The 14,695-nt window shown below is 38.3% G+C and overlaps 1 protein-coding gene across 2 annotated transcripts; it reads left to right on the top strand.

The window, feature by feature from the left end:
• Nucleotides 1-12,366, top strand: LOC129711620 (TAR DNA-binding protein 43-like). Of its 2 annotated transcripts, XM_055659394.1 has the most exons (6): nucleotides 1-424; nucleotides 1,591-1,754; nucleotides 2,520-2,660; nucleotides 5,307-5,477; nucleotides 6,115-6,259; nucleotides 12,194-12,366. In XM_055659394.1, exons 1-6 carry the CDS (start codon nucleotides 187-189, stop codon nucleotides 12,196-12,198), a joined length of 864 nt encoding a protein of 287 aa, XP_055515369.1. In that variant the 5' UTR covers nucleotides 1-186; the 3' UTR covers nucleotides 12,199-12,366. The 2 variants fall into 2 exon arrangements, with proteins under 2 accessions (XP_055515369.1, XP_055515368.1); XM_055659393.1 differs by lacking the exon at nucleotides 12,194-12,366 and having other exon boundaries at nucleotides 6,115-9,737.
• Nucleotides 12,367-14,695: the final 2,329 nt, after the last annotated feature.

The following is a 14,695-nucleotide window of genomic DNA, read 5'->3' as shown; positions in this document are numbered from 1 at the left end:
CGCTATAGGATCTTTGGTTCAATTTGTCCGCCACTAGCCGCCTCCATTTTGTCAGCTTGTTGTCGGGCGCCGTCGTTGAACGACCAACGGTCCGGGCTCACCTTCCTCCCGAGGCTTTTCCCGTCTTAACTTTTGTTTTCTCGTCGTTATAGCATCGCGTTTGAGGTTGTTTTTTCAACCCTGGCCATGGCCGAGTACATACGTGTGGTCGACGAGGAGTCGGAGGAGCCGATAGAGATCCCGTCGGAAGACGACGGCACGCTGCTGTTGTCCACCGTGGCGGCGCAGTTCCCGGCGGCGTATGGCCTGCGTTACCGCAACCCGGACAACCAGTGTCTGCGGGGGGTGCGCCTGGTGGAGGGCATCCTGCACGCCCCCGAAAACGGATGGGGCAACCTGGTCTACGTGGTGAACTACCCGAAAGGTGCGGCCTGGTCTGCTCTGGCGTGGGAGGAGGAGATGGGGAAAAGGAGGGAAGAGGAAGCAGGTTGTCGAGGTTTGGTAGGGAGAGAGAATGGTCATGAAATATTGATTCTGAAGAAGGGCCCCGACCTGAAATGTCTGCCCATTTCACTCTTCAGATGCTGCCTGACCACTGAGTTCCTCCAGCAACTTTTATTTTACCCAAGTTTACCGCACCTACAATGTCGTCTCCTAACCTGTCCTTCCCATACCTTTAACATTAATGTGAGACATTGCATGGTCCAGCACGTGTAATGTGCTGGTAATTACAGCTATTAAGCCATTTTGAGACTTTGCTCTCCACATCACTCACCTCGTCTGGTCATGAGAACTAACTTGCATCTATCACTAGGGCAACAAACAATGTTGCTGAAAAGCCGGTCAAAGCTCTCCAGGTTGGTTTTTACCTAAGATTCCAACATCATTTGGGCTCTGGGAAGGAGACACAGTAGTATTTGATCAGAGGGATCTGAAGTTGCCGATTTCTTAAGATGTAAGCCTGCAGTTTCAGTAAATGTTGAAGGCAATTGGTGTTTATTGCAAGGATTACATACACAAGTAATGTTGCCTTTCAAAGATTTTCTTAGGCCACAGCTGAAGTTCAGTCTTGGTTTCCGTGTTCTTTGTGATATAGAAATCTACGTAATGAAATTCCACTAAATTGATGAAACTGAGTGTTTTGGCATCAGGAACAGTGCAAGTGCAGGATGAGTGTTCTATTTGTTTTAGCAGATTCAGGAAATAATTCTGTATTGATGGGAAGTACCACTTCATTTTCAAAATTACAATTTGTTGTTAAAGGAATATGGAACTCGGTGTAATGGTTCTAAACCATTGGTTTTTATGTTTTCTGTACTTGTGCATGTCTGAGTTACCTTTAAAATGTGCATGTGCAGAAAAGACCTGCAGATGCTGGTTTAAGGTAGACACAATGATGGAGTAACTGGAACAGGCAGCATCTCTGGAGAGAAGGAATGGGTGATGTTTAGGTTTAGGCTGGACCATTTTGCATTTAAGTTGATGTATTGTATTATCTTGTCTGTTGGGGTGGCGGGGGGGGGAGATTAGTAGAATTCAAATGTGCTGGACCACTTTCACACCCAGAAATATGTTTGTCTTTGCATATAGACAACAAAAGGAAAATAGATGAAACTGATGCATGTTCAGCTGTGAAAGTGAAGAGAGCAGTTCAGAAGACATCAGACCTCGTCGTTCTTGGCCTTCCCTGCAAGACGACAGATCAGGATTTAAAAGATTATTTTAGTACTTTCGGTGAAGTCATTATGGCGCAGGTGAGCTTCATGTCACAGGTGGCAAGATATTGTAACATCCGAATACACTCTGGCCATAAAATATCCCAAATCTATTAATTTGCTTTGTACAAACAACTCTGTAGTTGTGGAGTAGTACAGATGAATTTAAGATTCTCGTACTATGCTTACATTTTGTGTTGATTATAAATCTTGTTTGCAGAAATAATGTGTACCACACAGTTGAAACTTTAATATTATAAGTTTGTACACTTTCTTGAGCCGAGTTTGCTGCATTTGAAGCATTTTGCCTTTTACCTACAATGATATAGGTACCATTTCCCTCTCATTGCTCTAACCCTGCAACTTATTCTAGGTTTAGTTTAGCTATACGGTGCTGAAACAGGCCCTTCGGACCACCGAGTGCGTGCCAACCAGCAATTCCAGCACACCGACACAAGCCTACACACACACAAGGGACAATTTATACTTATACCAAGTATACAAACCCAAGCCATTTAACATACAAGCATACAGACGTCTGGCGTGTGGAGTAAAAAACGAAGATCTCTGAGAAAACCCATGCCATCACAGGGAGAACGTACAAACTCCGTACAGACAGCACCCGTAGTCTGGTCGAACCTGGGTCAGATTAAATCTTAACTTGGTCAAATGTGTGGGTTGAGGTTGCAATCTTGTTTTTAAAGGTTGGATGTTAAACATTTTGATGCAATAGAAATTTGCTGTACATGGAGGCTTCTTGTAATTCCTTGCATAAATCTTCTGAAATAACTCGTACATCCACAGGTGAAGAAGGATATCAAAACCGGGAATGCAAAAGGTTTTGGCTTTATCAGGTTCACAGAATATGAAACACAAGTGAAAGTGATGTCAAAACGACACATGGTTGAAGGACGATGGTGGGATTGCAAATTTCCCAATTCCAAGGTATGCTTTTATTTCTCTCTTCACAAGGTTGTAGTTAGTTTGTATGTACTAACATCTTCCTGAGAAGAGAAATGCTGTATAAAGAGCTGAAAGCAAATAATTTCTATGTCTGAAGAAGGGTCTCGGCCCGCTGAGTTTCTCCAGCATTGTTGTCTACCTACTCTATAAATCTACCTTTCTTTCTCGCTTTTCTTTGAATTTCCTCAGTTCTGACTAATGCCAAGTACAGGTACCTGCATCTGTCATATATGCTTTTGTTTTGTTAAGGGAGCTTTGGCTTGGATTGTCTATCCTGTATTATAGGAATGTACTTATTCTGCAGCCAAAACACTTTTGCTTAAAAAATATTCAATTACAAATTTGCTTCTTTGCCTTCAATTTACCAAGGACAGCTTTGTTTTTGTCAAAATCATTAGCTTATTAAATAGCAGAGCAGGTTTCTCTTGCTATATTTAAGAGGTAGTTAGATGTGGCCCTTGTGGCCAGAGGGATCGGGGTATGGAGAGAAGGCAGGTACGGGATACTGAGTTGGATGATCAGCCATGATCATATTGAATGGCGGTGCAGGCTCGAAGGGCCGAATAGCCTACTCCTGCACCTATTTTCTATGTTTCAGGGATTCAAGTGATCTGTTTCTTATGCGCAGAATGGTAATCCAATGTAAATTTGCAATTTATCTACCTTGTATAACATGATTCATTTGTATACCTTGTATAACATGATTCATGAGTTTACAATGTACGAACCTCAAGCCTTGAATTATTTCTTAATCTTGATTTTTAAACTCTGGTGTTATGTATCATTCACTGACCTTTTGCATTCATTTTCCTTTTTCGTCTACCTTCCTGTGCTCATTCAATGTGAGGACATGGATGGACATTTTATAAATGCAATCCATCCAGCCTAAGGGGGTTAATTTTGCCCCTCTCTTATCGGAATTAGTCCCGCACTCTAATTCTGCAGTGCATGAGGCCACAAACGGGTCGTAGTAGCATGGGGAATTAAAGTGGCAGGCAACAGTTTGGATTCGCTTCTGCAGACTGAACACAGATTTTTAACATCCGCATTTTTTTTTTTTTGTGTAAATAGGGCTTGTTTCAAAATAGGATGTAGGCTCAAGTTTTTTATGGGCTGATTTTTAGATGTAAAATTGCGAGGAATTGCTTTAGAATAGTCTTCGAGTGATAATGCAGGTTAGGTCTTCAATGGTAAACATGGAAACATAGAAAATATGTGCAGGAGTAGGTCATTCAGCCCTTCGAGCCTGCACCGCCATTCAATATGATCATGGCTGATCATCCAAATCAGTATCCCGTACCTGCCTTCTCTCCATACCCCCTAATCCCCTTAGCCACAAGGGCCGCATCTAACTCCCTCTTAAATATAGCCAATGAACTGGCCTCAACTACCTTCTGTGGCAGATAATTCCAGAGATTCACCACTCTCTGTGCGAAAAATGTTTTTCTCACCTCGGTCCTAAAAGACTTCCCCCTTATCCTTAAACTGACCCCTTGTTTTGGACTTCCCCAACATCGGGAACAATCAACATGCATCTAGCCTGTCCAACCCCGTAAGAATTTTGTATGTTTCTATAAAATCCCCCCCCCCTAGATCAAGGAATGCGAGAGCTATAAATGTGCTCCTGCAGTTGGAACGATTTGTGAGTGGAATCTCATTCTGAAATCAAATTGAATAGGTGGGCAACTGCTATAAGATAATCTGGAGCTTTTTAGAAATTTGCAATAAAAAAAAAACTGGAAACACAACACATTAAACTCTGGGTGCTTATTATCGGACCAAGAATAGGGTAAGTTTACATAAGCTTTCTATAGATTTAAATTGGTTGTAACAAAATATAATCTCAATTTTTTCTCAACCAGCAATTCATAAGCCATTCAATTCCTGTATTAACACAACCAGAGGAATTTTCCAATTTAATCCATGGTAATATTGCCTGCCTTTGCTTTATCAGCACAATTTCATATTGCCTTTGTTCTCTGCATGCCTCCACGATCCATCTCTTCCAATTGTTTTCTTCTGATGAAGGATCTTAACCTAAAATGTTAATTGGGGATATAAAACTGTAACTTTTACAATCTGGAGCAAAAACCAAACTCCTAAAGGAATTTTATGTCAACTATCCATTTATCTCCATAGATGGTGCCTGGTCTATTTAGGTTCCACCAGCATTTTATTTTTTACTTTAACATGTTATTTGCTTATTTATCTATAGACTTGACATTTATTTGCTCATTGTTTTGCATTTCAAGTTTCCAGCACCTGCAGTGTTTTATCTTTGTCCAGTTCATTCCCCTGATAGCACAATAAAACTACAATGGTTCCCCATTGAATTATTCTGAAATCTCGGTGATTTGGCATTCGGCTCATCAGTTGATTTTTACCATTGTCACTATCCACTCGCCTGGCTCCCTGATCTTGTATTCTCTTTAAATATACTGGGTGTAGCAGTACATTTCTCATTTTACTGTAACTTAAAAAAAATAAATTAGGAATGAAAGTACTAATAGTCTGGGAAAATCTGCTTGTCGAACACCACCAAAATGTTGAGCTGGATGGTAAAGCAGCAAATCTGCTTCGCTAGGAACTAGGAAGGAAAATGTCCTGATATTATATCTTTTTTTTCAGCAAAATGCAGAAGAGCCTTTAATAAGCAGGAAGGTGTTTGTGCGTCGCCTCACTGAGGATATGAGTGCTAATGAACTCTGTCAGTTCTTTTCCCAGTATGGTGATGTCACCGATGTATTTATACCTAAACCTTTCCGTGCTTTTGCTTTTGTCACTTTTGCTGATGACCAGGTAGGTTTTTATAAAAGTGAAAATGCTAAACTTTTAGCTTTCTAAGATTTGAGTAAGTTAAAATCTGAGCTTTAGTTTGTACGTTCTGTTGTTTTACATTGTATATTCCATCCCCAAAGTAAGTGTCATAAAGTCTTCTGATCAGAAGTATATCAGGCAATTTACTTTCTGGTTCATTCACATAATCAGACATTTGAAGATGCATTTAATATTGTCAAAAATAGCTGTAAAGCCATACTATAGTTTTGTGTACTATAGCTGCCAGTATATTAAGATATTTTAAGTTGGGCATATGGTATAGTTATAAGCATGAGCAATTCTGGTGACTATTGAATTGTGGGGTGATGTCGAAATTTGTTTAGGGACATAATTGTGAGCTGCATCATTATTTGCAATAAATCCTGTTGAAGCACTGGAAATAATTCAGTATAAGCATTGTATGATGCATATTAATGCTTTTGTTTTATTTAATTTTGCTGTTTTGATAAAGTATTAGAATCGCATATTTTCTCATTTGGTTCTGCTATGTAAATTGGAATTAATATAACCAAGAGGGGTTCTTCATCCCAGAGAGCTGAGCATCATAGTGTAGTTAATACTTATTAATAATTTCATTGTGGTTTGCATTCTTTCACAGGTTGCCCAGTCTCTGTGTGGTGAAGATCTGATCTTTATGGGGACCAGCCTGCACATTTCCAATGCAGAACCGAAGCATCTGAATGCTAGACAACCGATAGATAAAGGACGATTCACAAACAGCCAGGGAGGCTATGGCAATCAGGGTGGGTTTGGAAACAACATGGGGTTTGGAGGAGGATTGGGTGGCAGTTCCAACAGTAACATGAATGAGGGAGGAATGAATTTTGGAGCTTTTAATATGAACCCAGCAATGATGGCTGCAGCCCTACAGAGTAGTTGGGGAATGATGGGAATGATGGCTAGGCAACAGAACCAATCTGGTGCTGCAGGGGGAAACCCACAGCAAAATCAGGGCAACGTACCAAGGGAACAGAATCAGCCATTTGGAACAAATAATAATACGTATAGCTCAAATTCCGGTGCATTAGGTTGGGGGTCGGCATCCAATTCAGGTGGTCCTGGTTTCAGCTCTGGTTTTGGATCCAGCATGGAGTCCAAATCATCGAGTTGGGGAATATAAAAAGATGTGTACCTGCTTAGCAAATGTGAAGAAAGAGTGTAGAGATTTAAATAATGGTAAGTAAACACAAAAGTAGGTTTTCACAAACTTTTTCTTGCTACATAATTGAAGAAAATATTAAGTGGTTGCCTTGCAATGTCATTCAAGACACTGATGATAAGGTGAATTTTGAAAGTGCTTCTTACCTGTTCCTGATTCATACTGCAGTATGTAGTTCTGTCATGAGTTTAATTTCTTAAACTAATGAACTGTAATTTATGTGCACACAGTTCTTACTCTTCTATGAACTCCAGTCTCTCAGTTGTGTTGAGCATTTGACACAATGTCCAAGTTAGTGTTGAACAGCATGGGTAACTTGACCCTTTCATTCCTATTGAAGACTATGAAGCTACAACATCAGCTGACTGAGGTGCAGTTTTACTCCAAATGTATGTGCAGGGTAGACAAAGGTTTCTACCTTTTATTACCTAGTAAACTGCATATATTTTGTAATAATGCTGTCATTGTACCAAGATAGCCTTTTTTAATTGGTTAAATTCATTTCTCCTAACCCAGGTTATATCTTGTATGTACCCAACACAATTCTAAACTATAGAGAAAATATTTCCAAAAGACATCTAAAAACGAAACCACTTCACGAGTACCTCACGATTAACCCTTTGTCATAATACCAGTGAATACGTTCTCCCAAATTAATTGGCTTTGCATTGTCTCTATTGGCAATCCTGGCAATGAACTTTTCTTGAATATGAACTATGTTGGGTGAATTTCCCTGTTTGGCCATAGAATTTATTTGAAATGTTCTCATTAAATGAAAAAGTGAGTTGCTGAATAATCGGAGCTGAGTACCAATTTGGATCTGGTTATCTTCACCTTTTTTTCCCCGCAGTGGAGGTAATGGATCTTTAATAACCATTGTGCACTTGTGTCTATACCTCAGTAGAGGTATTATTTACGTCCTTCGTAGAAACCTTTTTATTTCTGAATTTAATGCAGATTTGTATTAAAGGGGATAATGATCTTTACAGCAGATGCCTTTTGCATGGGCTTTCATTGAAGTCTCAAATAGAGTTTAACCATCCAAAGGATTGCAAATATTTAAACGAAAATTGACTTGTAAAATTACATCTTTTGTGTTTCTCTCTGCATTTTTTTTGGTTTGTAATAATTTGGCCTTCGATTTTGCAAATTTGGCTCCTGCTTCCAAGTCTTTTCTGTGCTGTTTCTCTCTTTGCGTAATGACATAAGTGAATAGACACTTTGCCTTCAATGCAATTAGGAGTATAATTTTCAAATGTTATTATATTTAAGAGTAACACCCACTTTGCTTTCTGAAATTTTGAAAACGTCATAAACGTCTGTAAGTATATTGGTGAGCTAAAAGTTTTGGAATGAGTTACGGTTAAAGGCTAGTATGTTTTTGAATCCAAAGCATTTTAAAATTGAAATGTGCAAATTGCACCCATGTTTTCATTTACAATTGTATAACCTCTGCAGGATCACGGTTAAGTTTTGCCAGATCTACATAATTTTTTTAAAATAATTTCTTGGCTTTGTATTAGCAAATAACACTTCAGTTCTACATTGGACATCAAAAGCAAGCTACGTTACCATCCCATGAGGGCAGCATAGGTGAATCTGAAAAGACCCTTGCTGAAGATATCTTGTTAATCTCTTGGGTTGATAAATTTGTTGAATTGCTGGCTTTCCAGATTAGATCATTCATTGCATTGAATGTCCAGTAGTGAATCTATGCACTGGGATATTGCTGTTTCATTCTAAACATTCCATCTTAAAATTTATAATTAACTCCTTGCTAAATGTAGTCTTCACCAGCTCTGCTAGCCAAAGGAGGGTTGTGGGGGTATTGTTTAAGCAGCTGCAAATAGGAAATCAGCAACATTGTGTAGAAAATCTTAACTTGGGTACAAACATTTAATCTAATGTTCAATAGAATATTATGTAGAGTTTTCATGATTGAAAATGTTTTTAAGGAGTGGTCTGGATCTCTGAGCATGAGCACCTACATATGTATAGAAAATGCTTTCACTAAACCATATTGCCACCAAACTACAGGCTGCACGTTGGTTCAGGTTCTATTTGAAGGGACCATGGTGGGTGTTCCATTTTTGTCCTCCGCTGTTTTCATTGATTTGTGTATCAGCGCTGTGAAACAAGATGTAATGCAGACTTGTAATTACATGTTGATGCCTGGTGTGGGATTGATGCCATGATGGTGCCTACGAATGAGAGGGCTAGTATGAGCGAGGAAGGAGGGAGCGCATGCAGACCTGGTGGTGCATTATGGCATTTTTAAACATGGAAAGATGTGGCTCTCAATCCCTTGGCATGGTGATAGAATGCAGAGGAGAAGTGGATACAGTACGAATGTTTTTCTTGTATTCACAAAGGACGTCCGTGGCTGATGAGGGAGAAAAAACTTTGGAGTGGTGACATTTGCTTGTAACTTGAGTAATTGGAAAATGTTGAATGTGTTTAGTGAAATGAATATCTCCAGGGGTTGAAACCAAGAAAATCTCAGTTCAGTAGTATTTTTTTTTTTTTTTAAAGAGAACATTGGATTGCAATTTGAGTTAGAATTAAACTCTTTGCAATTATTTATTTTCTAACTGAAATAAACATTCCTCTAATTATAAAGTGCACAATAAAATTATTTTTCTTTACGCTTAAATTAAATTGCAGGATGTTTAGTAAATGCTCTTCAGTCAGTCCTTAAAAAGCTACAAAGAGGACTGCTAATGTTTTTAATCTAGTTTCAACCCCTGAATATTTTGTATATTTCTCCTCCCTGTGCCGAATGGTTGGTTGATGTATTTTTGTAATACTGATTTGTAAGTGTGGACAAGTGAAATGATGTGGCGTTATGAAGGAACAATATTCTGGGGAGTGTATTGTGTATTGCCTGCCGGAGATGACTTGTGTGAGCTCAGTGTCAATCTTGAACAAGTGTGTATGTTTGTGTTTTCTGCGAGTTTATTGTGAATGAATAATAAATGACTGCTTGAGTTAATTGTGTTTTGCAGCCCCCTTTTTTAATGTCATTGTAGGTGATTCTTAATAAAAAATGTAACTTGACTGAACATTCTCGTCTCTGCATTCTGACCCGATAAAAGACAGAAAAATAAACTTGGAAATGATGCAAAGTTCTAAAGGATTTATCTAGTACATTAAAAGTTAACCTTTTTAAGTCTTTATATATTTTCCAGGTCTTGATTTCATTCTCCAAACATAAACATTGATAAGTGCTTCGAAGATGTTCATTTATGTATCTTGTTTCCACTAAAAAATTAAATAGGGCTTTTCATTTTCTCTTTTAAAATTGTCACAATTTAATTTCATGGAGGGATATAACTTCCATTGGTGTGAATAGCCCACTGGTATCTCTTTCATGTGAGCATCCTTTTTTTGGAATCTGGTACAGGGTTGGTGAGTTCCTGAGTATTTGACTCTTTTGGATAGTTTGTTCTTTATATACAGCTAAGACTAATTCTGATCTCTCTATTACTGAATAGTGGATAGCTAATTCAAAATCTTAGGCAAACTTATTTGCATTCTGGATGTTGTGCTTGGCCTATCAGGAAGTACTTGATGCTTATTTACTGGGGATACCCTTTTGTTTATTTTTATCTTTTTTGTGTATCCAAAGTCTAAAAATCTGGTTACTTAATATGGTAATCATTTATCGTTTTTGATGGTGTGCTAAGTTTAGGTAGAAGTGTCATGAGGATTCCCAGAGGGAGCCTACCTAGGATTTTGCTTAAAGTTAACGTTTTTTGGTGAATAGATATTTAAATAGATGAACTTTTCTATCAACTATAGATCTCCTGAAGCAAATTACTTTATTTTCATGGAAGCTAATTCAATTTTCTGACGTTGTATACGAGAGATTGCCATTCCCAGCACCATTTCTTTACTTCCTGATCATAGGGGGGGCTTACCGGATTTCTGGTAAAATGCTGGCATTTGAAGGTAGGGTTATTGTATGAGTACTCTTGAATAAATAGCAGATTTGTACTGGTTTTTATTGTTGCTAAAACTTAAATGTTTTGTTGATGTAGGTTTGGCAGCATAGTCCCAAACTGGCAACTATATAATTAAAACTTTGATCTTGACCACTTCCTGTTTGCACCGCATATTGATTTTAGAAAAAAGCTACCACTTACGGCTGTGATTTTTGGCCATCTTACTCTGAGTCCCCCTCCGCTGCGCAAGAAGAGGACTTTTCCTGTCGATGAAAAATAAAAGGCTTATTATTAATGTTTTAAAAATGTTGAGATTCTCTCTCCTGTCAATCACGCCATCAAGGCCATGCCCCTTCTGGTGGGAGGGAGGAGGGACTATAAATACCGGAAGTGTGGAGGTGCCTCAGTTCTCTGCAAGATGTGGGAGCAAGAGGTCGTGACTCTCAGTCCGAACTGTGAATAACACTGAGCACATGTCTTCTAAACTGTGAGTGGTTTTACTGATCTTTCAATGCCCTTAATGTGGTTTGAAAATGCTAAAGTGTTTTTTGGTTTGAAATGCTAAAATGTCCCAACAGGTCCCACTTAGCCTAGTAAGTTACTCATTCTGTCAAAATTGTCTAGTTTTAATTATCACATTTGAAAGTTTAGATTTTGGAGTTTTTTTATTTATTAACTATAATCATCTCCAACATTAGTGGTAGATTAGATATTTTAAAAAAAACACGGATCTCTGGGTTCTCTATTTTTTGGTTGCTCTTTGAATAGTTTTGGGCATCGTAAATTCGACATGCAACGCAGCCAAAATAATAGGTTTAGCTGGTTGTTTTTGTCATTTGTGAGATTGGCTTTGGGGTTTCCCTGTGTATAGGAACATTGGCTATGAAGTTGAAACTTCCTGAGCACTTGGTGCACCCTATGAGGTAATTCTTTATAATATGTTTATGATGAAAGGAATGGACTATTCTTAACCTGTAGCAGTTGTGGAATCTTGTATGTCGACATGTGGGTTTGAACTTTCATTCACTCTTCTATAATATTTCCTACCAATGTCACTGCAGTTATACCAATGTGGAAATGGTCAAATAATTAAAACCGTATGCATGTGCTGCATACGTCTGTCCCCATTAAAACCTCTAGTACTCCCAATCGTTGATGCTTGGGACTTAACAATGTATTAATCAAATTTAAAATGCAAAATTTCTCGTCTCTTTATGCACTGAATTTTCTCCCATCTTTATTTTCTTGGGATGTTAGATCAGTTACAATATTGATTTATAAAAAACCTTTTTGGATGTAGGAATTTTGTGTACAAATGTATTGTAAGTTTGAAGTAAGGGTCCATATTCTCCAGAGATGCGTTCTGGCACGCTGTATTACTTCAGCACTATTGTTTTTTTTCTAAGTTTCCTTAACTTTCCTTGTTGCTTCCCATCCCAGCAGGCACCATCCTGATATGTATTTCAGCATTGTCATTTACAGGGCATAAAGCAACATTTGAAGGACATAAAGAAACATCATAAATAGTATTTTGAGGGTTGATAATTTGCACTCTGCTATAATGTTTCTTCTAGGGTGAAGATGGCTACTCCAACTCTCTGCAGCTAGTTTTCCAATTGTGGTCAATTCCTGCCCTGGCTCCAGAGAGATTGAGACGATGTGTCAAAACATTCCCATCCAGACTATTGTCTATGTTCTACACAATCTGAAATGAATGATGGAAAACTAGGGTGCATGCAATACGCCTTAATTGGTATGTACAAATTATTTCTTAATTTGATGATGATGGCTATTCCCTTGCATATTATCCTTTAGATGTGTAAAAGTGCATGTTAGATTTCAGGTGTTATTATTGAAAGTCGCAATTTAGGATGCGTATCACTTGCAGGAATATATTTTTCCAACTATCTTTTAATTGCCTGATCAATATAAAATGTAACAGAAACCGACAAACAAGCAAATTCTGTTGTCTATAAAGTATTAAAGATTAAATGGCAAAATGTCTGATATTTATTTCCCAACATGTTGGAAGATCCATTCTTATTTTGTAATTAGATGATCCCTTCTCGTTTTAATTACGATTACAATTGCCTTACCAGAATCTGTTTCCCACTTATCAACCCTGTTTAAATCAATTTATTACAAGTTTAAATTTATTTTATCACAATTGCACTTCCCTCTGAAATAACCCATAGTGCCGTGTGGTAAAGAAAATATTATGATTTAGAAAAAACGGTGTGGATGACTGCCCATGTTACTCAGCATTTCTTTGTGGTTTTAATTAACTTCAATTTGATTAATTTCCTTGTGGTTTACGGTCCTGGTTCCCAAATGCTGCCATTGACCATTTTTGGCCTTTAATTCCTTTTTCCCAGGACATGGATTGTTGTGACATTTCTACTTGTCTCAAGATTTTTTTTTTACTGCATATGAATGTAAACTGAACTAGCATTCTCTAAGCTTTGTTTTTAAAATAAAGTGTTCAGTATTTTGTATGTTTGCTATTTTGTTCCCCCACCAGGGAACAAATACTTGTCTTAAATGCTAGTTCATTTAAATATAAAATCTACACGTTGCAAAATAAATATAAAGATACTTATTTTTTGTACATTTACAACGCTATCTCCCATAGTTATTTCCATCATGGATTTCATTGTTTTTATTTGCAAAGGCTGCTGATTACAATGAGTGTTTTAAGGGAACTAATCAGCATTATATGTTGAGATAAGGCAATTATAGGCATTTTGTGGGCTGCTGCAAGTAGTTCACAATGATTTTGCTCTAATGAAATGGACAAAATTGGCAGTTTAACACATACATGCCGACATTATCCACTGCAGTCTGATTCCTGGGATGGGAGGACTGATAGATGAGAGGGCTGGTTCAGTTAGATCTACATTTACTGAACTAGGAAGCAGTTGGTGGTACCTGTTGGTTGGAGATTCGAACGAAGGGCCAGTCGCTGGGCATGAAGCATTTAGAATAAGTAATCGGGAGTTTTCTTAAAGACAAAGTTAGTAAATCTGGTATTCTCTACTGCAGAAGCATGTGTTTAGGGCTGTTAGACAAGTCACAATGGGACATGCAGCCTGTGAACAACTCTTGAAACAAAGTATCGGCCTGGTCCATGACAACCCTCAACATATTGGTAGTGGGATCCTAAAGGGCTTGTCCCATTTTCACGACGTCTGCCCTTGACTCGTACTTGCAACATGGTCGTCACGAGGTCGTGGGTACTCGTGGCATCAAGTAAGTCCGGATGGTGGGGAGGTCGTTCTAGCATGATGAAAAATGTCCACGAGTAAAATAGGTCGTGAAAGTGGGACAGGCCCTTAAATCTTGGTAATACCACTGAAATTCATGGCCAGACAACTATACTTTTATCAGATATGATCTTAGTCTGTAGTGACATCTAACCACACTCGTCTTCCCTTGCTTCAGGTAGAACTCCATGCATTGTTTCAATGCTGTGTTACTTTAATGTTTATCAAGATATCTTGATATCACAATGGTGTACTAAATAATCACTTGCATCACCCCTTGCTTCTCCATGCATTGTTTAGCATTCAGCATCACCTTTAGCATTCAGATATTGGGTTCAGCAGGTCTGGGACTGCTGTGGTTAAGAGACTCTGGGTTGGATAAGATTACACAGACACGGAGAATTCTTTAAGAAGACGAAAGCCTTTGCAAACATTGGCTGGAACATTCAGATACGACACCCGCCTGTCCGTTCTCTAATTGCTCTGCAGAAAAGGGCTGTTTTTTATTACACTTTTACAGCCATATCTCTTCTACCTTATGCATGCTGCACTCCTCTCGCATCAATCTATCTTCGATTCTAATATTCTCTGTCTCGCCGCCATTAACTTCCAACCTTGGTTCAGTCTTATTAAACTTTACATTTCCCCTCATATCTCTTCCTCTTTCGCCACCCTTAAATTCCAACTGTTACTCTAATCTCCCAGCTATGTCTACTTCGCCACCCTTATTTCCTAGCTACAGCCAAGGTTACACACATCATATTATAATGTTACATACTAGTTTAAAATTTAAGTAAAAAGATACAAATGTAT

This window comes from Leucoraja erinacea, chromosome 30 (genome assembly GCF_028641065.1).
Source record: "Leucoraja erinacea ecotype New England chromosome 30, Leri_hhj_1, whole genome shotgun sequence".
Taxonomy (NCBI): domain Eukaryota; kingdom Metazoa; phylum Chordata; class Chondrichthyes; order Rajiformes; family Rajidae; genus Leucoraja; species Leucoraja erinaceus.
Note: the sequence above shows the minus strand (reverse complement) of the source record. Positions and strands in the feature narration are given on the sequence as shown.